The 27263-nt window shown below is 29.2% G+C and overlaps 1 protein-coding gene across 1 annotated transcript; it reads right to left on the reverse strand.

Moving 5' to 3' along the window:
• LOC113369634 (protein Wnt-4-like) lies at nt 1–27263 on the reverse strand (the record flags this gene model as incomplete). Its single annotated transcript, XM_026610260.1, has 6 exons — nt 27259–27263; nt 1216–1412; nt 919–1151; nt 697–813; nt 380–390; nt 1–239 (listed from the first exon to the last, which is right to left on the reverse strand). Coding segments are annotated over exons 1-6 (802 nt in total), but the record flags the coding sequence as incomplete, so codon positions are not given.

Genomic DNA, 27263 nt, shown 5'->3' on the forward strand with positions numbered 1-27263 from the left:
AAACGAGTACTGGTTTTTCAACAATGCACCTGTCGCATTTCATGTGGCAGCAACCATTCATTCGACACATGCAGAATTTCCAAACTTCAATAAAGGTTTCCTGATGACCTCTTCCACAGCAAAGATTGGCACAATTACTTGTGTTCAAACATATGCGACCCACGGTTTGAGAACAATAAGAAGGCGAAGTAATAAGAAATTGTAACGATTTCGGTCTGGCAGTTTTGTGTAGCACATTTCTTTAACAAAAAAACATTACAAACTGTATAATTGGACATATTATTCTGTAATATTGGATATATTATATAGGATTTTTTTATAGTTTATTTGGATATATTATTCGATTAATGAATTAATTAATAAATTTATTTTGTGTTACAAACAAGTCATCTAAAAAAGTATTTATCTTCGATGTTTTGTAATTAAATAAAGATGAAACACATCCTGTTCCAAAACGTCGATAATATTTACATATTTATAGAGATTTTTTTTATTTTTATTTAAATTTTTCATCAGTAATGCTTTAAGTTTGAATAATAAAGAAACAAATATCTTATTTTCTTTTGCATTGTGCTAATTTTCAATTGTGTTCTGGAATTAAATCTGTTAGGTGTCATTTATTATCAACGATTTACATTTATTATTAATGTTTAACAATTACCTGGATGATTCGTTACTTCAATTATATTTTGAAGCGTGATAATATTTTATTTTGAGCTCTTTAGCAACATTTTTGAAATCTTCAACCCCTTTAAAACATGTTTTGATTTTGCATAGTCCGTTCGGATTATGACAGTTACATATTTTTCTAATCTGCAACAAATAATGTAATTAGAAACTCCTATCTGTAATTATAATCTTTTAATTATAGAGATTTCTGATGCATGCTAATTTTAATGAATTTATTAATAAACTAACATGTGATGAGAGAGTACGTAATCCAACTCCCAAATCATGTTGTAAAACATGATTTGCTATATGTTGATCATGATCATAGCTCTGTTTATATTTTAAACTTGGTATGCTAGGATTTAATATTTTTTTAGCTATTTTGCGACCATATTGAAAGTTTTCTGAGCAAATACTATTACTTAAAGAGAAATTTGAATCCTGAATTGTAGAAGTGCTGCAGTGACAATGGACCAATGAACCTAGAAGATAAAAAAAAGTAAATACAATTGTAAATGTAAAATTTTATAGAAGAAAAAAACTAACCTGATGCGCAAGCTTTAGCAACAGAATAAGCAATAGCTGCCGATGCTAATGCATGAGCAAAAGCAGTTTCTTTTATGATTTTTTTAAATAATTTTGTATTGATTGTGCAATTCCAACGTTCATATCGAAATTGTTCATGACAATGCTGTTTTGCCAAAATTTGTGCTTTATGAATGGCATCTATCAAGCCAGAGTCACTATAATAAAAGTACATGCACGGATTATAAAATTATATCATTATTAATAAGTTTTCTTATAAACAAAACATTAATCTTGAGAAATATATTTTAAACGAGATATAAATTCAACAGTTTATTCATAATTCAGTTCAATCATTAAACAGTTTAATTAATACTGTATTTGAGTAACATAATCTCATAATCTAATTATTAGGATTTGGTACATGAAATGCACTCGTATGAGTATCATATTTCAAAGTATACACACATATACGTGGTCTGTTCAAAAAGTACCCGGAATTACTAATAATTAAATTTCGCGGGTCTGGAGTGTCTGATTGTCAAAATTTTTTTTTTTATTGTGTTGGTATACATGCCCCTAAAGTATGATGAAATTTTCAGCTATATTCACTGTTTACTTTGTCTGTGGTAGTCGCTAAAGGTTCGACGTGTTTTTCTGAGCTCGGCGATTTTTACAATGGAAGAATTGAAAAGTCAAAGAATTTGTATTAAATTTTGCGTAAAAAATGAAATAAAGTGTAACAAAGTGTGTGAAATGTTACAAAAAGCCTATGGTGAGTCTGCTATAAAAAAAACAAGTGTTTACGAGTGGTATAAGCGTTTCCAAGATGGCCGCGAAGACGTTGAAGATGACGAACGCTCCGGTCGACCCAGCACGTCAACAAACGATGAAAATGTGAAAGAAGTGGAAAAAATGGTTATGAATGATCGCCGAATCACAATTAGAGAAGTTGCTGATGAAGTTGGCATATCAATTGGCTCATATCATAACATTTTTCAAAACAATTCATGGCTGTTGCACCACGATAACGCACCTGCTCACTCGTCGTTGCTTGTTCGTAATTTTTTGGCCAAAAACAATACCGTAGTCATGCCCCAACCTCCATATTCACCAGATATGACTCCGTGTGACTTTTTCCTATTCCCAAAGTTGAAGAGACCCATGAAAGGACGGCGGTTTTCCTCGATTGAAGAAATAAAGGCCGAATCGCTGAGAGTGCTCAAGGACATATCAAAAAGTGAATATCAAGGGTGCTTCGAAAATTGGAAAAAACGCTGGCATAAGTGTATTATATCTGGGGGGGACTACTTTGAAGGGGACCACATTAATGTAGACGAATAAATAAATATTTTTTTGAAAAAACGAAAATTCCGGGTACTTTTTGAACAGACCTCGTATAATATTAGTACTAAAATTTAAAAATCATTGGACACATTGAATTATGAATAAACCATTTAATAACTGTTGAATTTATATCTCGTTTAAAACATATTTCTCAAGATTAATGTTTGGTTTATAAGAAAAATTATTATAAGAAAAACTCAGTTTATTCAAGATAACTACCTATAAAATAAATATGTAAAGAGATTCAGAAGCAAATTTTTAAGCAATGTATTATTAAACAATGTTGTTGAATATAAACTGCAAACTAGTTGGTTTGATATTTAGCCTTGAGGCAAGTTACATGAACTTCCCGATATGTGTAAATAATCGACTTAATGAATAAAAAATAAATTAATTTATGAGTGATTATTAGTATTCTGAGTAGATTTATTACACATGATTGCAAACGAACGAACAAACACGTTAACTCGGAGTATTTTCTAAAAGCAAATTTTCAAAAATCAATAGTTTTAATTAATCAATAAATATATTTGAACGAGTTATCCTCAGACTTTAATGGTTTCTATGTTCAAGACCAAGTACACTATCGTTATACCAACTAAATCATATAATTTTATTTTTAACAAAAGTCAAAAAACTACTCATTTTCTCAAACTTTGATAAATTTTTAAAATTAAACTACTTGTCGTAAGGCCGTAATAATTCAGTAAGTTCTATAAGACCATGATATATATCGCCAAAAAAAGTTCCATAAAAATCGGCCTAAATTTTTTTCCAACAGTTAATTACAAGAAAACGGCTCGGTAGATTTTCACCTAAAATTAATTAGTACCATTCCCAACTAATAACAGTTTTTGATTTTTTAAAATCGGTTCGGTAGTATGAGTTTAAATGTAGACGAAAGGTTTAACACTTTTTTCTAAATTACAAAGAAACGGCTCGGCCGATCGTCGCCCAAAACTGAGAAACGATAATCCTCATCGAGATACATCAAAAGCTTTTTAAATATCTGAAATCGGTTCAGGCGTTTTTGAGCAAACGTCGATGAAATCTCTAATTTTGACAAATGCCAAAAAGACCATACTCATATTTGCAAACTTTGACGATTTTTTAAAGCTAAACCAGTTGTCGTAGGGCCGTAATATTTTCGTATAATCTAGAAAACTATGGTATCTACCGTCAAAAAAATAATCATAAAAATCGTCGATTTTTTTTTTAAACTTTATTACAAGAAAACGGCTCGGCCGATCTCTACCAAAAACTAATCAGCACGATTCCCAACCAATATCTTTCGAACGGTTTTTGAATCTTCACAATCGATTCAGAATTACAGGCTAAAACGTAAACGAAAAATTTTTCACTTTTCTGCGATTTATGAAGAAATGGCTTGGCCGATCGTCGCACAAAATTGACAAACAATAGTCCTCATCGAGATACATCGAGTGGCTTTTAAATTTTTAAAATCGGTCTAGCCGTTTTCGAGAAAACGTCGAATTACGGCAAAAAATCTGTTCACACACACACACATACTTTTTCCAAATTTGGGCTCATTCGATTCAGAATGGCTTGAAACGTCGAGAAAACTAAGAATTCGGGTTTTCGGAATGAAAATTAGCAATTCGGATTTTTTGATGAAAACAAAAACTTCTCCTTCGGGAAGTTTCTTATATTCTCTTTCGGGAACTCTCTTATAATGATATAAAATGTTGTTGAATAAAAAATATTTTTATAATAATAATGTTAACAACTAATAAATTGATAGTGCTAAGTGTATAAATGTTTTACCTTTTACAGATGGATTTTTTATATGGAAATGCTGTGGACCACTTACAAGCATTATTCAGTGATTTAGTTTGGGTGTAAAATTTCCGAAATTATTTTTTGCGATGAAAACTGTCTGTTTAAAAAAATAAATTATAATATTATAGTTTACAATTTAATGTACCTATGTTTCAATTTGATTTAATAATTTTTTGTTAATTAATTTACATTATATACTTACGATTTTATAGAAATCTTATTACCCAATAGATATTGAAAAATACACAATAAATTTATGAATACGTGAACGGTAATCAATTTCATTTTATGTTTATTTTAAATTGTTTATATTTCAGAATATTTTATTTTTCGTATATATTATGTTTCTTATTTATTCAAAATATTTAAGAAAACTATAAGTTTGAAAGCACATCACAAAATTATACGTTCTTCACAATAGTTTTATTATATTATTCATACAAATAGAATTTTATTATTTGCATAAATTGCATAATTAAACTAGCTGTAAGTGGAATTCTGTCTTGAGGCAATTATGGCATCGTGCCTTAAGGCAAATTGCTGGAACTTCCCGTACCGTAACGAAATGTTCGTGGAATACTGAATGTTTTCAAATAGATTATTCTAAATATTGTAACATTGTCTAATATTTATAAGAATTATATAAACTGTATTGCAGAGTTGAAATTATTTGTAAAGTATATTAGAACTATAGTCAGAATTAAAAATGAAATCTGAAATATTTTCGACATAAAAAACTAAAAAAAAAAAAAAAAAAAAAAAAAAAAAAAAAAAATGGAACAAATTTTTTTTTCCAAAATCAATTATTTTGTTAAGACAAGCAGAAAGTTCTTTGAATCAATTGAATCGGACGCTTAGTTCTCTCAAAAACTGCCATTTTTTGTACATTTAGCTCTGTATCTCCGAAATGGCTGGGCCTGCCTTTGCGAAAAACTAATAACCCCTTCTCCCAATCATTACTAATTGAATGTTTTTTAGATCATTCAAATCGGATGCTCCGTTCACTCAAAAACTCGATTTCTATTTTCTGCACTCTTTGCTCCGTATCTCCGAACCGGCTGGACCTGCCTTCGCCAAAAACTAATCAGCTCTTTTCCCTATCAATAGGAATCGAATGTTTTTTAAACCATTCAAATCGGTTGATCCGTACGCCCGAAAACGTGGACGAAAATTTGTATCCATACATACATACACACACACACACACACACACACACACACACACACACACATCCATTTTTTCTGAAGTATGCCAAAACGTTCAGAAACCTTCAAAACGTCGAGAAATGTAAAAATTTTCAATTCCGATTTTCGGCCCATTACAATAACTTACCCTACGGGAAGTTAATAATATTATTGAGAAGGTAAAAAGTCAATATTGCTCGGGAATGAATTTCGACAATACTGTTTATTTAGCCTTATATTAATGTTGGAGGAAGCTCAATTCTTAATGCGCACACAAATAAATAAATAGTGATGAGAAAAATGTGTCTTAATTAAAACTAAAAGATTTATATTGAGACATTGTAATCGGGAAATCGCACACATAAAATAAAATCACACAAAGCAGCATAGTAGAAGTTTTAAAAGTGTCTTTGATTTTAAGTCTGATTAAAAATAATGATAACAATTCATTAATATGCTGATATATTTTTTTATAACAACTTCGAGAAATGTACGATTACAAATTGAAACTAGCTTTGCAAACCTTACAATGCTTCATAAATTTACCTATTGGTAAATCTAAATTCAGACTGAATCTGGAAATCGAATAAGAACCCACAATTTATTGCTCATTATTCAAAAAAATATTATTTTTTAATATTTCATTATAGTTTTTCAATAATAATCCAAACAATGATTAACATATTTTTGAAAATATTTCTTTCCATATATGTTGGAATATTACGTTTGGAAAAATATCAGTTATAAAATATCGAATTTGGAAAAAGCAAAATCGAATTTATCGAACTGTTGTGCACTCACTAAATACTTGTTTATTAGATCCAAGCATACAAAATTAAGTATAAACAATTTATAAATATCACGTATGTCCATCTGCTTGATTATTTAGTTTTTTATCAGTGTGAGAAATATTTATATTAATGATTCGTTTAAAGACAGCGCACTTATGACACGTTCTACTCTTAACAAAGTAGTAATATTTAATATACAAAAGTATAATATAAATACCAAATATATCTGTACAAAAACATAATTTGTGAGTCATAGAAGTGAACTAATTTTGATTATGCATGAAAAGAGTGCAGAAAATACAAATCGAGTTTTTGAGAGAACGGAGTATCCGATTTGAATACAATTGCGAAACATTGCGATTGTATACAATTATAATGAATGTGAGATGAGGTTTTGGCAAAGGCAGGTCCAGCAATTTCGAAGATACTGAACTGTGCTAAAAATGACAGTTTTTGAGAGAACTGAGCGACCGATTTGAATGATTCAAAGAACTTTCTGCTTGTTTTGACAAAATAATTGCTTTTGAAAAAACAATTGTTTAAATTTTTTTTTAAATTTAATTTTATTTTGTATATCGAAAATAATTCAGATTTTAATTTTAATTCTAAAGTTTAAAACTTATATACATAAATAGTTTTAACTTTGCAATTCAGTGTTGGGCGCCGAATAGCTTTTCTCTTAATCAACCAATTTCGTTAGATGTTATTGTAATATCATAATAAATTCAAATTAAACACAATATTTTTCATGAATACTTTTTATTTTTCCCGTTCATTAATACTCTGAGATGCTGTCGTCTATACGAAAATTACACAACTGAGCAACTTAAAATTCCATTTTGGCTTTATATAACCTTTTATTTAGAAGAGGGGCTTTACTCCTTTTAGGATATGATAAACTAAATTCATTTATATGTGTGAGTGCAAATTATGTGATTCACCGATCGAAATTCATAGGAATTAATGCGTCGCAGGCTCACGTACGCATTTGGAAAAAGTGCATCGAACCTAGTTTGATTATTTAATACTTTTGATACTCGATATGACTTAATACAATGTAACAACAGTTCTTGGGATGAATACAATGTTGAGAAACTGAGAATCTGATATATGCGCAGCATATATTATAGTTAGTAATATATTAGTTATAGTTAAACCACTGGGTCACAACATCAGTTTATATAATTCTTATAAATATTATACCATATTATACATTGTTACAATATTTATAATGTGGGGAAATCAAGCAGGCTAGTCATGATTGTAAAAAAAACAATTGGATTTGTCATTGTATATTTTGATATCAGTAATATTTTTTAATGAATAAATTTTATATATTTTTATATGTCGGGAGTTTATAATTTAATATATTTTCATAATAATTACAACTCCCACATTGGTAATTGGATTAATTCTACATATCATTGTTAAAAAATAATAAAAGTTATAAATGCAGTTTTATAAAATAGATTTTGAGTTATGAAGTCTATATATTGTAAAAAATGTAATAAATAACATGTCCCTAACTTTATTCTTTTCTTTTTCTCTGTATCAATATTTAAATTTGGTGATCAGTAGAGTTCTTCCCGAATTTCCGAATTTTTCTAATTTTCATAACTATATAATAATATTAGTATAGTTCTTTTTTTTCTTCTAAAGAATCCCATCATAATTTTCTTATCTTCAAACTAGTTTGCTCGTCAGTAGAGTCTCTTATTTTAATATTCTATAATGATATTTAATTTGGTCATCAGCAGAGTCCCTTTTTGTAATTTTTTGTGTAGATATTTAATTTGTTCGTCAGTAGAGTCCCTATTTAATTTTTACCTGGATATTTAGTTCTCTCCTTGGTAGAGTTCTTTTTCTAATTTTCTGTCTTGGTATTTATTTGCTCGTCAGTAGAGTCACTATTTTAGTTTCCACTTTGATCGATATTTTGTAATACTAATCGGTATAAGGCATAAATATAAGAATGCAAGAATATATAAATATATGAATAATATAAGACAAATTATTCGTAAAAAATCGAAGAAAAGTTTACGCAACTTACCCAAAACTAAAATGAGATAAAAGAACCAACTTACACCTAGTTTATTTACACCCTCCAACGACCCTTCCTTAGTACATTTATTATGATAATTTTAATTTAAATTTCAACTGCAGCACGGTTATAAAATTCGCGCGATAGCGATCACCTCATCCTGTGGCGAAATATATTTATACATTCGCCATATATATTTCGCCATGACAAAAGCCAAAAGTTTTATTTTAATGAGATTTTCCGCATATACATTCTTATCGGCGAGAGCAGAAGTGGGATAGAATGACGATGGCGGAAACATCTATCATTTCTGTTATTCGATCTTAAAATGGAGATAGAGGATTCGAAATTGGCAATAATTTTCACTAAGGTCGAGGTTCAAAATTTTCAATTTGTCGGTTTAACTCGCGCACTGAGGTCTAACACTAAATTAAAACTAGTGGTGTATGGCATCGTGCCTTAAGGCAAATTGATGGAACTTCCCCTACAGTAATGAAATATTCGATAAATTTCAAACGTTTTCAAATATATTATTACAAATACTGTAATTGTTTCATTATTTTTGCTATCTTGTTATATCTGAGCAAATCAAATGTAAATCATAAATAAATCAATTTATCTCCAGAACATTAACAATCGTCATTTCATTTCGAATTCAATTTCGAAAAAAAATAGTTGCCTAATTTACACAAAATTGAAAAAGTGCACAGTCTAAACGCATTTGCAAATAATGTTGTGCGACATGTTCACTTATACTGTGCTTAGCTTGGCGGCATTTTCACATTTTTCAATAGTTTATTATTACTGATTGCGGCTTGCTTATGAATAAATAAATAAAAAAATGTCATTTTTAAGTAAAAATTACGAAAATTAATCAGGCTAAGCACTGTCTAAGTGACAACGCGGTACAAATGTTTTCACGAGTGCGTTTAGACTGTTACTGTACTGGAGCAATTTTCAAATTTCATATAAATTATTATAGAAATGCCATTTTTAGTTAAAAAAAAATCGAAAAATGATCCTAACTGGGCACAGTCTAAGTAACAACCTGGTACAAATTTATTTGGAAGGGTGTTTAGATTGTTACGGTACTGGAGCAATTTTCAAATTTTATGTAAATTATTTATAAAAATTACATTTTGAGTTATAAAACATAACTATCGGTGTATGGCATCGTGACTTAAGGCAAATTGCTGGAACTTCCCGTACCGTAATGCAATATTCGAGAAATATTAAAAGTTTTCAAATATATTATTACAAATACTGTAATTCTTTCACTATTTTTGCTATCTTGTTTGTTATATCTGAACAAAAGGAATGTAAATCATGAATCATAAATCAATTTATCTGCGGAAACATTAACAATCGTCATTTCATTTCGAATTCAATTTAAAAAAAAATAGTTGCCTTTTTCAATATTTTTCGTTTTCACAAAATTGATAAAGTGCTCCCGCATAGTCACGGTCTAAACGCATTTGCAAATAATTCTGTGCGACATTTTCACTTATGCTGTGCTTAGCTTGGCGGCATTTTCACATTTTTCAATAGTTTTCACAAAAATGGAAAAGTGCTCCAGTACATAAACAGTCTAAACGCACTCGCGTGAATATTTGTACCAGAGTGGCGCTTAGACTGTGCTTAGTCTGAGTCATTTTTTGAATTTTTTGAATACAAAATTACTAAAATAATCTACTAATGACTATTACATTGTGTTCATTGCAAAAAGAACTCGACTGGCAAGCAATTAAAGTAAAATAAATCAAATTTAAATTAAGGGTAAAACGAAGAAAAGCACACTACTGACGAGCAAACCTAAAAAATGAATTAGGGACTCTACTGACAAGCAAACTTAAAAATTTGATAAATAGACTCTACTGGCAAACCTAAAACATATGTATAAGGATCTCTACTGGCCGGGCAAACTTACAAAATATGGAAAAATTTCAATTTGCTAGTTTCACTTGCGCACTGAGGTCTTACTCTAAATTAAAATTGCTTGATTAGTAACTTGAATGAAATAAAAGGACTCTACTGACAAGCAACCACACAAATTAGAACAGAATAGTTATCTACTGCTGAATAAAAACAAAACCTACTAAAATAATAAAAATTATTATCATTATGTGATATTGGGCTTTGAATAAAAGAAAGAACTCTACTGATGGGCAAACTTAATTTAAATTTAAAATAAAATGAAGTAAAGTAACTCTATTGACAAGCAAAATGAAATTTAGACTTAAAATAAAAGAAGACTTGATATAAAAAAAAGTACTCTACTGACGAGCAAATTAATACTTAACTTGATTTAAAATAAGGACACTACTGACGAGCAAACGTAGAAAAAAGGAATCTACTGACGAGCAAATTAATACCTGACTTAATTTAAAAAAGGACTCTACTGACGAACAAATTAATACCCAACTTGATTTAAAAAAAGAGGCTACTGACGAACAAACTGAAGCTTTACTTAAAATAAAAGAAAGGACTCTACTGACGAGTAGAAGAGTACGTGCAGAAAAAGGACTCTTCTGACAAGCAAATGTAGAAGAAAGTACTTTGTTTAAGAACAAATGTAGAAAAAGGACTCTACTGACGAGCAAACTTAGAGAAAATGACTCTACTGACGAGCAAATTAATACTTGACTTGATATAAAAGAAAGGACTCTACTGACGAGCAAATTTAGGGAAAAATACTTTACTGACGAGCAAACCAAAATGTGACTTAATACAGAAAAAAAAGATTCTACTGACAACTTAAAATTTAAATTAATAATGGAGAAGGGATTCTACTGACCAGCAAATGTAGAAAGGGGACTCTACTGACGAGCAAATATATGAGAAAAAACTCTACTGACAAAAAAATGTAAAAAAGGGCTCTACTGACGAGCACATGTAAAAAAGGATTCTTGTGACGAGCTAATGTAGAAAAAAGAACTCTACTGACGAGCACATATAGAAAAAAATGACTATTCAGGCGAGCAAATATATAAGAAAAGACTCTACTGACGAGCAAATGTAGAAAAAAGGTCTCTACTGACGAGCAAATTTATAAGAAAAGATTTTACTGACGAGCAAACTAAAATTTGACTTAATATAGAAAAAACTCTACTGACAACCTAAAATTTAATTTAATAATGGAGAAGGGACTCTACTGACCGGCAAAAGTAGAAAAAGGGACTCCACTGACGGACAAATGTAGAAAAAGGAATCTACTGGCGAGCAAATGTTGAAAAAAGGACACTACTGATGAGCAAATATAGAAAGGGGACTCTACTGACGAGCAAGCATAGAAGAAAGAACTCTACTGACGACCAAACCGAAACTGAAAACAAAAGGAACTCTACTGACGAGCAAGTGATGATTTTGATACAAAAAGGGACTCTACTGACAAGCAAACGAAAATATTTGTAGGAAAAGGGACTTTACTGACAAGCACATGACTCTACTGACTTTTTATCAAAGTATAGATTTTAATGTAACTAATATACTTTTGTCCAAAAGAAAAGAAATCAATCGCCCAGGAACAAAAAACTTTCGCACGCTTTGCTGATTTTTTAAGTATTTTTGCGTTATGGGAAGAAATTTTAAATAAAAGTCTCGAAAAAACGCTTTTGTGGTAATTGGATTTATTTACAAGTTTTTGTTAGAAAATAATAAAAACCAAAAGTGCAGTTTTATACAATAGGCCTTTCACCCCATTGTCCCTCTCTAAAACTGAAGACTTAAATTCTCAACCCATAAATGGGGGTTGATTTAACGTTTCGCCCTCCAATTGCTCCCATTTGACAGTTTTTTTTTTATTTTACGATCCGTCAATGTATTCAACAGATATTTAGTATTCCGTCATTCAGGCATTCGATTAACAATGATGAGGAATTTAGAAAAAAAAACGAGGAGAAGGTTGTAAAAATACATCAAAATCGCTTCATTTACTTTTAATGGCGAAAAGATAAAATAAGGCTTTGGGAAATATTTATGATGCTTCAACGTCGTAAAGTTTTAAAAAGTTTTAAATAAACTTGAAATTAAAAAAAAAATTACTCGTTCTTACGTAATATTTCTTTATAAATTTAATGAAATAATATGCACATATCTTACTCTGTCACTTGTAATTATATCTATCTTTCATTATTTTTAACTCTCTTATGTAACAAATAATATCGAAAAATTTTGCTTTATTTTGGAAATGTTTTATTTAAAAAACTGAAATATTGTTTCTAAGAATTGATTTGCAAATTTTTATTAAATAAATATATAATAATTTTGTTCAGCTTTAGTTTAAAATGATACTTCGCATTGCAAATAATTTGAATTTGCATTTGCAAGTCCTGATCATCTTCCGATCTCCCCTATATAATATAATGTTCTATGCAAATGATGTCCTGGCATCGAATTTCTAATCTTTGATTTTATTCGCCTGTCTAAAGGATTTAGCATTTCGACATAAAATTTTAATCCTTGGTAGTGCTGAGAATGGAAATAAAATCGAACTTGGATTTGAACCCCAAATAAAATCAATACGAATGAAATAAACAAGTGTTGCTTTTGACGAGCTCTACAGGACGTACTATTAATACTAGAGTTTTGTAATTTGACTATATTATACTTCAATATGTCTACTATAATAATAAATATTAGAATCATTCAAATTTTAGCACAAAATAAAAATAATTTACCAAAAACTGAAAAAAGTACATATAGTAATCCGAGTAATATTACTTTACTCATGTAATATTTACGTACAAAATAGTACAATTTTCAAAGGGCTCTTCAGGACGTACTGTTTGTACTAGAATGTTGAAATTGTGCTAGATTATACTTCAATATGTCTACTTTAGTAACAAATATTAAAATCGGTGACTTTTGTTTCATATATTTAAAATATTTATACTTTTTTTCAAAAAAGTGTGCCATACACCTTGCACTTTTATTTACAGAATTTTATGAAAATATTCTGGTCAATTATGTCAATTTCAAAGAGCTCTTTAGGCTGTACTTTTAGTTCTGGAATGTTGAAAGTTGGTTATATCATACTTCAATATGTCTACTTTAGTAACAAATACTAAAATCAATGACTTTTCTTTCAAAATTTTGAAATATTCATACTTTTCCTAAAAAAGTGTACCATACACCTTGCATATTTATTTACAGAACTTGATAAAGATTTTCTAGTCAATAATATCAATTTCAAAAAGCTCTTCAGGCTGTACTTTTGGTTGTGGGATGTTGAAAATCGGTTATATCATACTTCAATATGTCTACTATGACAACAAATACTAAAATTGATGAGTTTTTTTAGAAATTTAAAAGTAATTACATATTAGTAAAAAATATGCATGGCATTTAATGCATTTTCTAAAAATATATCACTTTCAAGAAGCTCTTCAGGATGAACTATCAGCACTAGACTTTTATAATTTAAGTATGTTATATATCAATATGTCTACTATGACAGAAAATTTTAAAAACAATAAGTTTTCTATCAAAATCTGAAAGAAATTACATTTTTGTAATAAAAGTACTTGACGCATTTTTAAGACTTAAAAAAAAAATTCCATAATGCCAATTTCAAAGAGCTCTGCAGAACGCATTATTTATTCTAAGCTTATAAAATTTCAGTATGTTATACACAAATATGTCTACTATAAGGGCAAATATTAAAATCCAAAAGTTTTCTTTCAAAAATTCAAAATATCTACATTTTTGTCAAAAAAGCGCTCGCCATTAATTGAAGTAAATTTAATAAAAATATTCTACTCAATAATGCCTATTTTAAAGAGCTCTCCAGGACGCACTATTGACACTAGACTTGTAAAATTTAAACATGTTATATATAAATAGGTCTACTATAAATACTAATACTAAACTTGATAAGTTTTTTCCCGAAATTTCGAAATATTTACATTCTTGCTAAAAAAATTTACTCGTCATGCAAGGCATTTTTCTAACAAAATTAGTCTCATTTTCAAAGAGCTCTTCAGAATGTATCACTTGTACCAAACTTATATAATTTGAATATGTTATACATCAATATACATCAATATAATCGAAATATTTACATTTTCTGCAGAAAGTGCTTGAGATGTAAAATATTATCCTAGAGTTTGCTAAAAAATTGTCGATTTCTATGAGCTCTCCAGGACGTACTTTTACCACTAGACTTATATATTTTGTGTATGTTATACATCAATATATCTACTATACTGACAAATACTAAAATTGATGAGGTTTCTCACAAAATTCTAAGATATTTACATTTTTGTAACACAATTCCCAAAACTTTAATAAGATATTCTACTCAATAACGTTACTTTCAAAGAGCTCTTCAGGACGTACCATATGTACTAGACTTATATAATTTAAATATCTTATATATCAATATGTTTACTATGACATCAAATACTAAAATCAATACAATTTCTTTCAAAATTTCAAAATATTCACATTTTTTTGAAGAAAGTTCTCGACATGCAAAATATTCTCCTAGAGTTTTATAAAAAAAATTGTCGATTTCAATGAGCTCTTCAGGACGTACTTTTACCACTAGACTTATATAATATGAGTATGTTATATACCAATATATCCACTATATTCTCAAATACTAAAATTGATAAGTTTTCTCACAAAAGATATTCACATTTTTGTAACACAATTCCCAAAACTTCAATTAATATTCTACTCAATAACGTCACGTTCAAAGAGCTCTTCAGGGCGCAATATTTATTCTACACTTATATAATTTAAATATGATATACATCAATATGTTTACTAAGACATCAAGTACTAAAATCAATACGTTTTCTTTAAAAATTTCGAAATATTTACATTTTCGCTAAAAAATGTACTCGTCATGCTCGGCATTTTTCTGAAACTAAACTAAATTAGTTCCATTTTCAAAGAGCTCTCCAGGACGTACTTTTACCAATCGACCTATATATTCTGAGTATGCTATATATCAATATATTAACCATACTCACCAAGTTTAAAATTGATAAATTTTCTCACAAAATTTGAAGATATTTTCATTTTTGTAACACAATTCCCAAAACTCTAATGAAATATTGTACTCAAAAACGTCACTTTCAAAGAGCTCTTCAGGACGCACTTTTAACACTAGATTTATATAATATGAGTATGTTTTATATCAATACATCTACTAAATCCTCAAATACTAAAATCGATAAGTTTTCTCCCAAACTAATAAATTATTTACTTCATTTTGAAATAAGTAAGCCAGCCGCATGCAAAGAATATTAACAAAAAAAAAACAAATTCAATGAGCTCTTCAGGCCATACTAGTGGCTCAACAATGCTGTACTTCGGCCACATGATAAATCAATATGTCAACTATGACAACAAATACTAAAATCAATATGTCATTTACAAAAATTCCAAAATATTCACACATTTCTCTTACATCACACCGACATTTGGTTCTTTTCAACACCACTATATATATGAGAGAATCGTTTTCGATATTCGCGTTACCTATAAAACAAAAGCCTAAATAATGCAAATTTATATGTCCTAGGGCAGAGGTGGGGAACCTTTTTGCCGTTGGAGGCCGCACTTAAATTAGGCAGCAATAAAAGAGGCCGCATAAGCTGATTGACCTAAAAAAATGACTTTTGTGAAAGTATTATAATTTTTTTATAGTTTTAACAATTTATTGCATTATATATAAAAAAGTAAATAAAATACTTAAAAATTTTATAAATTAAATTTTAAATGAATTATAAATATTTTAGTTCGTTTTAATTTTATTTAAACATTCATTTTTTATATAAAAATGATATTAAAGTGTTTTGATTTGAAATTGATTTTCATTTTCTTATTGTTACATAATTATTTGAAATAAGAAATTATATATTTTTCTTATACCATTGAATTCACTGATAGATTTTTATTTTGCAAACTAAGATGTTAACGGTTAATTTAGGGAATTTCGGGCTTTGGAAAAGCCAGATTAAATTCATTTGTAAACTTTTGGTATGAATATTCCTTTTGCCATTAAGGACAATATTTGTTATAATAAAAAATAGGATTAATGCATTAAACGCAACGTTACCTATTGCCAAAAGAAATATACCTAGACTAGACACTATTGACAGACATTTAAAAATATAATTTAAAAAATATTATTAATAAATTATGTACTTAATCCATTTAGAGAATGATAATGTTTACTCATAAAAATAAGCGTATTATTTGATAATGTATAAACTCATAATAATGCACGTGAAAGAAATATTTTAATTAAAATATGTATTTATTATGCACAAAATGTATTGTTACTTTATATTTTGCAGTTAAGTTGTTCTCATTTCAAAAACCTTACTCTATATTTATATTTCAAGATTTAAATATAAATAAATTCTATATATTATGTGCATATAAATACGCATGGGCGGATTTAGAAATTTGGCGCACTGGGGCACTGACAAAAATGCCGCCCCATCCCTGAATTTTTAGGTGAAATAGTTTTTATATATCATTTTTCTAAAATTAAAATTGCTATTTAATTGCAGAAAATTTATTACGCATTACATACTATAAATAGTGGTGCCTGGCATCGTGCCTTAAGGCAAATTGCTGGAACTTTCCGTACAAAAAATTAAAATAAAAAAAGAACTTTTTTTAAAGCGATCGCCCTGCTTTAGCTGCGTAGAGACAAAATAAAGAAGCGCGTAAGCGTCGCTCCGCAGAATAACGCCTCGCAGAATAAATGATGATACAGAACCCATAGTAAAATGTAAACAAAATTTATACTTATTATTGAAATATATGATAATTTGATGTGCACATGTTTAATGATCACTTTTGACCGCCAAATGTTTCTTTTTCAAATTTTTTATTGGACCATCGAAACCGTTAGACCTGCCTCCCACAAATTGAATCAGTTCTCCGTTTTGTCTATACATGTAAATTTCTTTTAATGATATTGGACGTTCCATTTTTCAAAAACTGAATTATTATTTTTGGGACCTGCTTTGGCCAATAACTAATCAGCACGTCTCGCTATCAATAGAAATTGGATCATTCAAATAAAATTTAATTTTAATAAAGTTAATAATTTACAAAAAAAAATCGAAATATGAAAAAAAGGTTTCTTAAATTCAAATTTCATCATTTTTCAAAAAAAATTAAAACTTTTTATAAAATGTAATTTTCAGTACGGAAAGTTTCAATAACTTGCCACTAGACACCAATTTTTAAAAATATATTTTCGTGTTTTATGAAAAAAGGTATAGTTTTGTGTCATTTTATAACCATGGTCTCATAAAATTGCCAATATATCTAGGTAAAATATGGTTGCTCCGATCTCCGCCAAAGCTACGGATTTGCTTTTGGTTGCGAGAAGTATCAATTTTTATCATTTTACTACGGATACGCACAAAAATCTTCAACCCGGGTGCTAAAGATTCTTTTGCACTGTTAATTTTTTTATAATACTTCTTGTATCATATAATAGGCGATGTCTTGCGAAATCAAAAATATTGCTTATATTAAATAATATTAATATAATATATTACATCTCTATTTCGTATCTGCCTAAGAGTCTGTTTTTCAGGCTAGTAATCTGATGTCAAGTTACAATATGACTGTTTTTGGTGAGATTTTTGTACAATAGTTGTTTGAAAGTAACTCTGCTATTTTGTACTAGACGGCAAGGGGCCGCAAAAAAACCTCCCGGAGGCCGCAGGTTCCCCACCTATGGTATTATCGAATCCAAGTCTTTTTTGGTCTTTCGACTTATTGATTACGTTTCAAGTTTTTCAGATTCTTTTTGGAATCTGGATTTTGTGTATAATTGTAAATAATACTACTGAACTTATACAAAATTTTCAAATTACTGCGAGGAGAGAGGAGAGATAGAAAATGAATAAATACTTAATTCTTTCACCTGGTTTTTGAAAAGTTTCAAGTAACATTCGATGAATTGAAGTAAATTTAATAAAAAGTATATATGTAGAGCAGGGCGAGGCACAAAGGTCCAATTTGACTTTGAGCAAATATAAACTATATTATGAAAAGCAAATCAATTATATCACAACAAATAACACATTTCAAACGAACAATTATCTGATTACGTTCAGTAAAACTGCCAGCTACTTCATCATTGTAGAAATGTGCTTTTTTGCTGTTTTTCAAAAAATCGTTATCTAGACCTTTTTACTTCATATACAGGGTAACTTGGAACGGCCAGGTGGCAAACAGGTTTAATGTCTTGTTTTAACTTTAAAAGTGTTTTACAAAATAATTACACTTTTAACTAATGCCAAAAAACTACCAACGGAAGAAAATACTTTTATTATGGATTTTCAAAGATTACAGTTTATCTCCAGATAGCAAAGTCATAAGAATCAAGGTTATAGCTAGTTATACATCTTTTTCTCTTTACTTTTCAATTCCTTGTTAAACAATGCTTAACTTTACTGATTTTTGACACATCGGCGGTGGACCTTTTTAATCCCGGACCTTCATATATTACTATCTATTCTGCGATAAATTCTGGTAAATTATAACTGGGAAAATGTTATTCGAGAAAATGTCCATTTGATCGATACCAAATTTAGGTTCTGAATTGAAATAACATAAATAAAAATTAATATAACCCACAAAAAATGTTTTATAAATACCAATGAGTATATAATTATACAAATGAGATCTTTCAGAGCACTGTGTTTGAGAAAAATATGCCAAAAAGTGCATTTTCATATTAACATTTCGAAAAAGTTGATATTTTGAGTCTCTAGTAACACTTGCGGCCCGTTTACTAACGTTTTTGTATATAAATAAAACTACAAACAAAACTACTTACTACAAATTTATTATAATTAAATAATATTCACGTAAAACATCCTATTAAACGTAATCGAACATCATCTGTCAAAAGCGTTTGACATTTCACATATTAGACACCGTCCATTGTTTTATTTCAATTACGCTTCAACAAAAAATTTCAAATTAAAAATGTAAAGTTTCTACGCGGATTTGAAATAATTTCTCACCTTTTGGGCAATCTCTGGATTGGCACGAATTTTTCAAGACTAAGACTGGCCAAATCCATTCAGCCGTTTTCGAGTTTTATTCGGACATTTGAAAGACAGCTCCATTTTTATATATAAGATTAATATAAGTAGAGAGATTTTATAAAATGCTGAATTAAAACAGCAAGAAATTAGAAAAAAAAAATTCTGACTAACGTCGACTTATTAAAACAGTTCCATAGAAATTTAGCGAGTTCTGAAAGCTCTTTAATAATACTTTGCAAAAGAATTTATAGCTGTAAAAAGCTGTAGGATAAAAAGCTATATTTAGTTCCATAAAGCTGTAGGAGACAAGTGCGATGGTAAAGAATATTTTGGTATTTTTGAAAATTATTTATGGATAAATGGTAAGAGATAGAGATGTTTTATGTTAAAGGAATTTATTGAGAATTTAATTATCTTTAATCTTGCCAAAGCTACAAACTTATCTAACATTGTATACACTTAAAATGAAATTTTGTTAATAAAAATTGCTTTTAAACATAGACAACCGATTACATGACGCATATCTGAAGCTTGATTGTAAAATTTTTTACAATTTTTAAGACAACTCTCTAATTATCTAATTTATCTTAAAACAATCTTAGACGCGCTTTTAGATAATTCAAGTATCTACGAACTTATCTAACATTGTAAATGCCTAAGATAAAATTTTTTTATTAAAAATTGCTTTTAAATATAGACAACCAATTCCTTGACGTATATCTCAAGCTTGACGATATAATTTTTTGCAATTTCTTAGATAACTCTTAAATTATCTAAGTTATCTAACAACAATCTTAGGGGCTTATTTAGATAATTAAAGTATCTACAAACTTATCTAACATTGTATACACTTAAAATGAAATTTTGTTAATAAAAATTGCTTCTAAACATAGACATATGGCGTATGTTAAGTTTGAAGGTACATTTGTTTACAATATCTCAGATAACTTTTAAATTATCTTAGTTATCTTAAAACTATATTAAACTAATTTTTAGATAATCAAATTATCTACATATTTCTCTGATATTATATTTATGTCAAATAAACTTTCATTACTAAAAATTACACCTAAATACGCAACAGGCAACAATCATGAATATTTTGTACAAAATCCAGCGTTACATTTATCTATATTTTGACAGATATCTCTGAAATTATCTAAGTTATCTTAAAACAATCTTAGACAAATTTCAAGATAACTAAATTATCAACATTTTCGTCTAGTATAGTAGTTACATCCGATAAACTTTCATTACTAAAAAATACCATACAATTCATAATTACTACACCTCAAAATCTGCACATTTTCACAGATAACTCTGAAATTATCTAAAATATCTCAAAACAATCTTCCACAAATATCAAGCTAACACTTCACCCTACAAACTTCCCTAAAATCATACAACCCTATATCAACTTTCCATATTTCAAAACACAGTCCCATCTTATCTTTCCTCCTATCGATTTATTTCTCTCGGTAACAAGTTGCACAGGAAAGTTATTTCTGTTCTTGGAGCGCCCCTTGGAGCGCCTCGAAGCGCCCCTGCGCAAAAAATATAATTCCCCACCGCTGTTACCGATTGCAGCCCCCGAACGGGGGTTTGAGGATGAAAATAGTGAGACAAGAGGGAAAAAAAAAGAGTGTTAAGTAAATCCTCTTTGAGAAAGTACTTGATGGTATTATAGAGTACTCGCCGATAGGCTAATTTGGTTGAATGGTAATTAATTGGTGTATGATAATTGGGTAATTAATTGATAATTTAGTTTGCTCGTCAGTAGAGTTCCTTTTCTATTTTAGTAGAGTCGCTTTTTTTTAAATTTTAAAGTTTAGTTAGTTGTTTTGGTGATAAAATCTTTAAAATCAATATCAGTCTATGTTTTAAAGTGTCAAGGTGACCTTTAGAACTTTCGTATATGGATGGAGCGCGAAGTAGAGCTGTGAACCGGAACCGGGTCCAGCGCGGTTCCGGTTCTGGAACCGGTTCTGGAACCGGTTCCCAAATTTTGGGAACCGTCAACGGTTCCATTTTTTTTTGTTGCATTTAGTCACCAACAATATTTCATTTTTATATCCTATATTGTTTTTTTCAATTCTAATTAATTTTAACACAACATTTCAAATATTCAAATGTAATAACTCAAGACATTATTTATTTTCATTTCAAAACTTAATTTCGATTTAAAATTAATTAACTTAATCGGATTAAGAAGTTAACCTATTATTACTTACGCGAAGGAGTACTTTGTTTCAGCCAGAAAATCTGACTAGATATTATTATGCTAATAAGTCGTTCTGTATTGTTAGAGACAACATTTGCCGTAAGTGTCATTTTGCCTTAAGCAGGACTTCTAATACCGTACTAAAATCTGAAAATTTTTAAAAAGGCAGGTCTAGCGGTTTCGGTGATCCAATAAAAGAAAGTAAAAGAAAAGTCATTTGGCGGACGAAATGATCATTAGACATATGCACATCAAATTATCGGATATTTTATAAATAATAGGAACAAATTGTGTTTTGGACAAATATCTATGGGTTCCGTACCAACGTTTATCCGTTTGACTGCGACGCGGCGCTCACACGCTTAGATATTATGTTTCTGCGCAGCTAACGTATCGCGATTAATTTGAACAAAGTGCAAAATACTTATTAAATCTAATCTTTAAAAAAGGTATTTTTTTTTCAAAAGTTTTACCTTCTCAAAAATCTGTTTTACAAAATTAATTTTTTTTTTAATTAATTTTAATGTTCCAGCAATTTGCCTTAAGGCACGATACCATGCACTACTAGTTTACCTTTCACTTTCTCACAAACTGAGCTGGTCCGCCGAACGTAGAATCATGAGAATTATCAGAAAAGTGCATAATTGTTCGTTCACCTTTTTCTTGAAAATCATTCGAAAAATTTGGGAATGTACTGATTAGTTTTGGCAAAGATCGGACGGGTATTTTCTTTGTAATTAATCGTTTAAGTCAATTTATTAATTTTGGTTAATAACCGAATATAAAGTTAACCGAATATGTACACTTAACTCATATGCAATTGTACACAGAGCCGTGCCTGGGTACGGAAAATAACATAATAGGAAAATATCAAATATGTTCTCGATTTGTAATTTTTATGTTTTCTCTACGTTTCTAGTCATTCTGAATCGTTCGAGACCAAATTTGTAAAAAAAAAGTATGTATATGAGCCGATTTAAAATTTAAAAGTCATTTGATGTAACTAGATAACGACTACCGTCTGTCAGTTTTGTGCAACAATCGGCCAAACCGTTTCTAATCAACAGAAAAGTCTATAAATTTTCGAACATGTTTTAGCCAAAAATCCTGCATTGTTTTTATACATTCAGAAACTGAAAGATATCATTTGGAAATCGTGCTGATTAGTTTTAAGAGATCTCGGACGCATCGTTTCTTGGTATTTAATTGTTAAATATTCATATTAATATATTTTTACGATGATATTTGGCGATAGAGATCATCATCTCAAATATAACTAAATATTTCGATCTTACAAGTCGTTTTAATTTTCAAAATATTATCACAGTTTGAAAAAATTAGCAGCACTTTTTTACGTGAAGCAAAATTTCATCTTTTGTCGACGTTTTTTTTAAATGCGCAATCTTATTTGAAAAATCGATCAAATTCAATAAGCACTCGTGCTGGTTACTCTTGCTTCAAGATCGGCCGAGCCGTTTCTTTAGGATTGTCAAAAGTGACAAATTTTTCGTCCACGTTATAGTCTAAATTTGTGAATCGATTTTGAAAATCCAAAAACCATTACAAAGGTACTATTTGAGAATCGTGCTGATTAGTTTTTGTCAATGATCCGTCGAGTCGTTTCTCAGTTATTGATTAACAATTTTTTTTGGCGATTTTGGATCCTGTTCTTAATGAACATACTACACGTTTTTTTCTTGTCCAATAATATTTAATTTTGAAACCATTTATAAAAAACAACTAACATGTTTAGAAAATTTGTACAAAATTGAATAATCTGCGACAGTTTTTCACATTGCAATGCACTCATAAATTAATATTTTGTTTATAGTTAAGTAGATTATTTACACGTGTTCAAAAATTCATGCAGCTTGCTTTAAGGCAAAGTTACACCTTACACCAAGTTTATACTTTTACTTTATACACTTATTAATAAATTGGAAACAAAGCTTTCAAAAGCCGCTTTTTAATACGATTTCGCTTTTAATACGGCCGCCTTCGGCTGATTTTGACTACGGTCGTCTTTTAACTCAGCGGAGTTTCAATACTGCGGATGAATTCAGCGGACTTTCAATTTGGCCGCCTTTTAATTCAGTGGACTTTCAATGCGACCGCTTTTTGTTATGGCCGCTTTTCGTGTATGGCCGCCTTAAATTTTTCATTTTTTGATTTGACCGCCTCTAGGCCGCCCTAAAAGGCGGCTATTTGTATTTGGACAGAAAGAGAGAGCGGCGCTTCTGCTAATGCTTGAAAGAGACAGAACAAGCGTTGAACAGCGGCACGAAACGCGTGCCACGTGCGAAGAATTTTTTGTACACAGGCGAAGCAGATGTGTGTGCGTGTAGACAACAATTTAAAAATTCAAAAGATAATTATCGACATATCGACAATATTTTGTCAAGCGCAAATTTATTTTTACATATTTAATTATTTTCGATAATAATAATTTCAATATAACTGCAGCTAATATTGTATTCGTATTGCCTATATCTAATATGTCTATGCATGGAACTATATAAAACACAAAGTTAAAAATATAAGTAGATATATTATAACATATGATTAATAATTTCGGAAAGTAGATTTTGCAAAATAGTATTTTTATTTATGCCAAACCGATTCTACAAAATAAAAAAAAACATATTTTCCACTCCGATCGAGCAATACAAATCCGAAAAATATTTAAAAAAAATTAATTTTGGAAATGATTTCAATAAAACGTATAAAACAATACGCGACTTATCAAACAGATGCGACGATTGAAAGAGTCTTTATATATTACGAACAAATATTCATATTATTTCATTACACTCATCCTGTCGATTGTTTAATTTTTAATAATTGTTTTGATGAAAATTTTAAATTGATACTTGTTTCCCGAATTTTTATGAAATTTGCTTGATTTATTCTCGATTGATCCATATGAAGAAAAATTTGAATTCATTAAATTGATATACGGTCTCTGAAACAAATATTTGTTTATATGAATGATTATAATAACATTTTATAATAACAATTATCATAAAATTATTATATTAACAGTAAAAAGCTATACATTTTAAAATATTTCATACTAAAATATTCAACAATTATAAAATGTTATTATAATAACATTTTATAATAACAGTTATTATAAAATTATTATATTAACAGTAAAAAGCTATACATTTTAAAATATTTCATACTAAAATATTCAACAATTATAAAATGTTATTATAATAACATCAGATATTTTATAGAGATTTTAACAATAAGTATAAATTTGTTTATTTTCCTATGGGTTCCGTATCAATGTTTACCCGTTAGACAGCGACGCCGCGCTTACGCGCTTTATATTTTGTCTCTATGCAGTTAAAGCAGTACGATTGCTTTGAAAAACAAGTTCAGATCTTCCAAAATATGTCAAAATAAAGAAAACATTTTTTTTTCAAAAAAAAAAATTTAAAAAAAAAAATTTTTTTTTTAAAAAATTTAAAAAAAAAATTTTTTTTTTCAAGAAAAAGTTATTTTTTGTCCAATTTATAGTTTTTCAAAAATCTTATTTTTTCGAAGTAATTTTTTTTCAAAAATGTTAATCGTTTTTAAAAGAAATAATAAATTTTGGTACGGGAAGTTCCAGCAATTTGCCTTAAGGCACGATGCCCTAATTGCCTTAAGACAGAATTCCACTTACAGCTAGTTTTAAAAAAATATCGGTTGATACCGCAGAATGCAAGTTTTTGCAAAAAACAACTGAAGTGCGTTGGAGGAAGTACTAGCTCAATTCGTAAACATTTGAAAACTATTCATAGTGTTTTCGATATCGAGAAAAGCTCTTCCGGAACTTCTTCAACTTCTAGAAAGCGCCAAAGGTAAATAATTTATCAGATTTTAATATTCCATCAATATTCATTTACTAATTGAATCCTTTTGTGACAATCAAGTGTAAAAGTTTTATAAAATCTGGAACACAATTTTATTAATATCAGCTTATACTGTTTTTGCATAACATATTTTCAGACACAGTGCCAATTACAACCCCTTTTTGTATTTGATTTTTCATTACATGTGTTACTTTTCAATACTAAATAGAAATATTAAATTTTTCACAAATTCTTTTAAAACTTATAGTTGGTATGACTATAGTTATTAATATAAGTAGTACTAAACATTATAGAGGTTTCAGAAACAGAGAGATTTATGCATTTTATATTAGTTATCCAACACTATACTTACATAGTTCTTAATAACTATATAGATATATATATATATATATATATATATATATATATATATATACTATATAAGTATATATACTTATATAGTTTTGAATAACTAATGCAAAATGCATAATTGCTCTGTTTCTGAAACTTTTATAGTGCCGTCATACTTTTATAATAAATAGCGCAACGCAATTTCTCGAAGAAGTTTACGTTTTCACCAGAAAATCCTACTTGCTAAATTCATGTTAATGATATAATTTAGTAATAAATAAATAAATAGTAATTAAATAATAAATAAGCTGACGTATAATAGAACAGAATTTGACGACAGTAATGGGCGTCTGCAAATAATACTGTGTAAAATATATATTTTTACTTAAATATTACAAATATTAGAAGTATCGCTCTAATTACTTTTCATTGAAAAAAATGAAACAAGCTTATGAAACTTAAATATCAAATTATTTTATAATAGTCCATTATTGGTCATATTGATTTGTTCAACTTCAATCTTTAGAATTTTTTATCATTTATACACATAATACACATATACATATGAACACATGAAATAGTGAATAAAATATTTCACTGGTTTAGATTTTCAATGACGTTTGAAGAAGAGGTAGAGATCCTGAGTGACTCTGAAGATATGAGCATCACTTCAGCTGATTCTCAAACAACTTCATTGACACAGACCAAAATAACAGGAGCATTTCGAAGCAGCAAGTATTTGGAAGAAAGGAGCGAGAAAATTACTTGCTTTACTTGCTGAAATGATTTCCCACAGATATGCTACCACTACGCTTTGTGGAACGTAAAGGTTTCATAGAAATTTAATTTATGAAATTTCTTGAACCGACTTACAAAATTCCTTCAAGAGGTACTGTGCTGAGTCGTGTGAAATTATTATACGACAACAAGACCAGCGAAGTCAAGAAATTGTTGTCTGAAAGCTAAAAATGTGGACAAATCAAACTGATATGTGGACATCAAGATCATCAAATTCATATATGACTATTACTGGTCATGTAATAGACAGTAATGGAAGTACAACAATGTTACATATCCACTGTCGAAATTTCGGAGAAACACACTTCAGAGAATTTAAAAAATAAATTGACTGAACTATTGGGAGTTTGGAATATTAAAGGTAAAATATCTGCTGTTATTCATGACAATGCTGCAAACATTACAGGGGTGTTTCGAAGAACAGGAACTTGTTTGGTGATAGCATACCCTGCTTTGCACATACCCTACAGTTGTGCATCAATAGAGCCCTTTCAGTCGGTAATGTTCATGATGTTGTGAAGAAAGCTGGAAATGTAGTAAGTCATTTCCCATTCTAGCTTAGCCTATTATAATTTGAAACAGAAGCAAGATCAACTACAACTTCAGTACATAAGCTAATAAACAAGAACATTACTAGGTGGAACAGCACTTACCACAT

Source organism: Ctenocephalides felis, unplaced genomic scaffold (assembly GCF_003426905.1).
Source record: "Ctenocephalides felis isolate EL2017-DRISC unplaced genomic scaffold, ASM342690v1 CF-g0.4_SCAFFOLD_01425, whole genome shotgun sequence".
Lineage (NCBI taxonomy): Eukaryota > Metazoa > Arthropoda > Insecta > Siphonaptera > Pulicidae > Ctenocephalides > Ctenocephalides felis.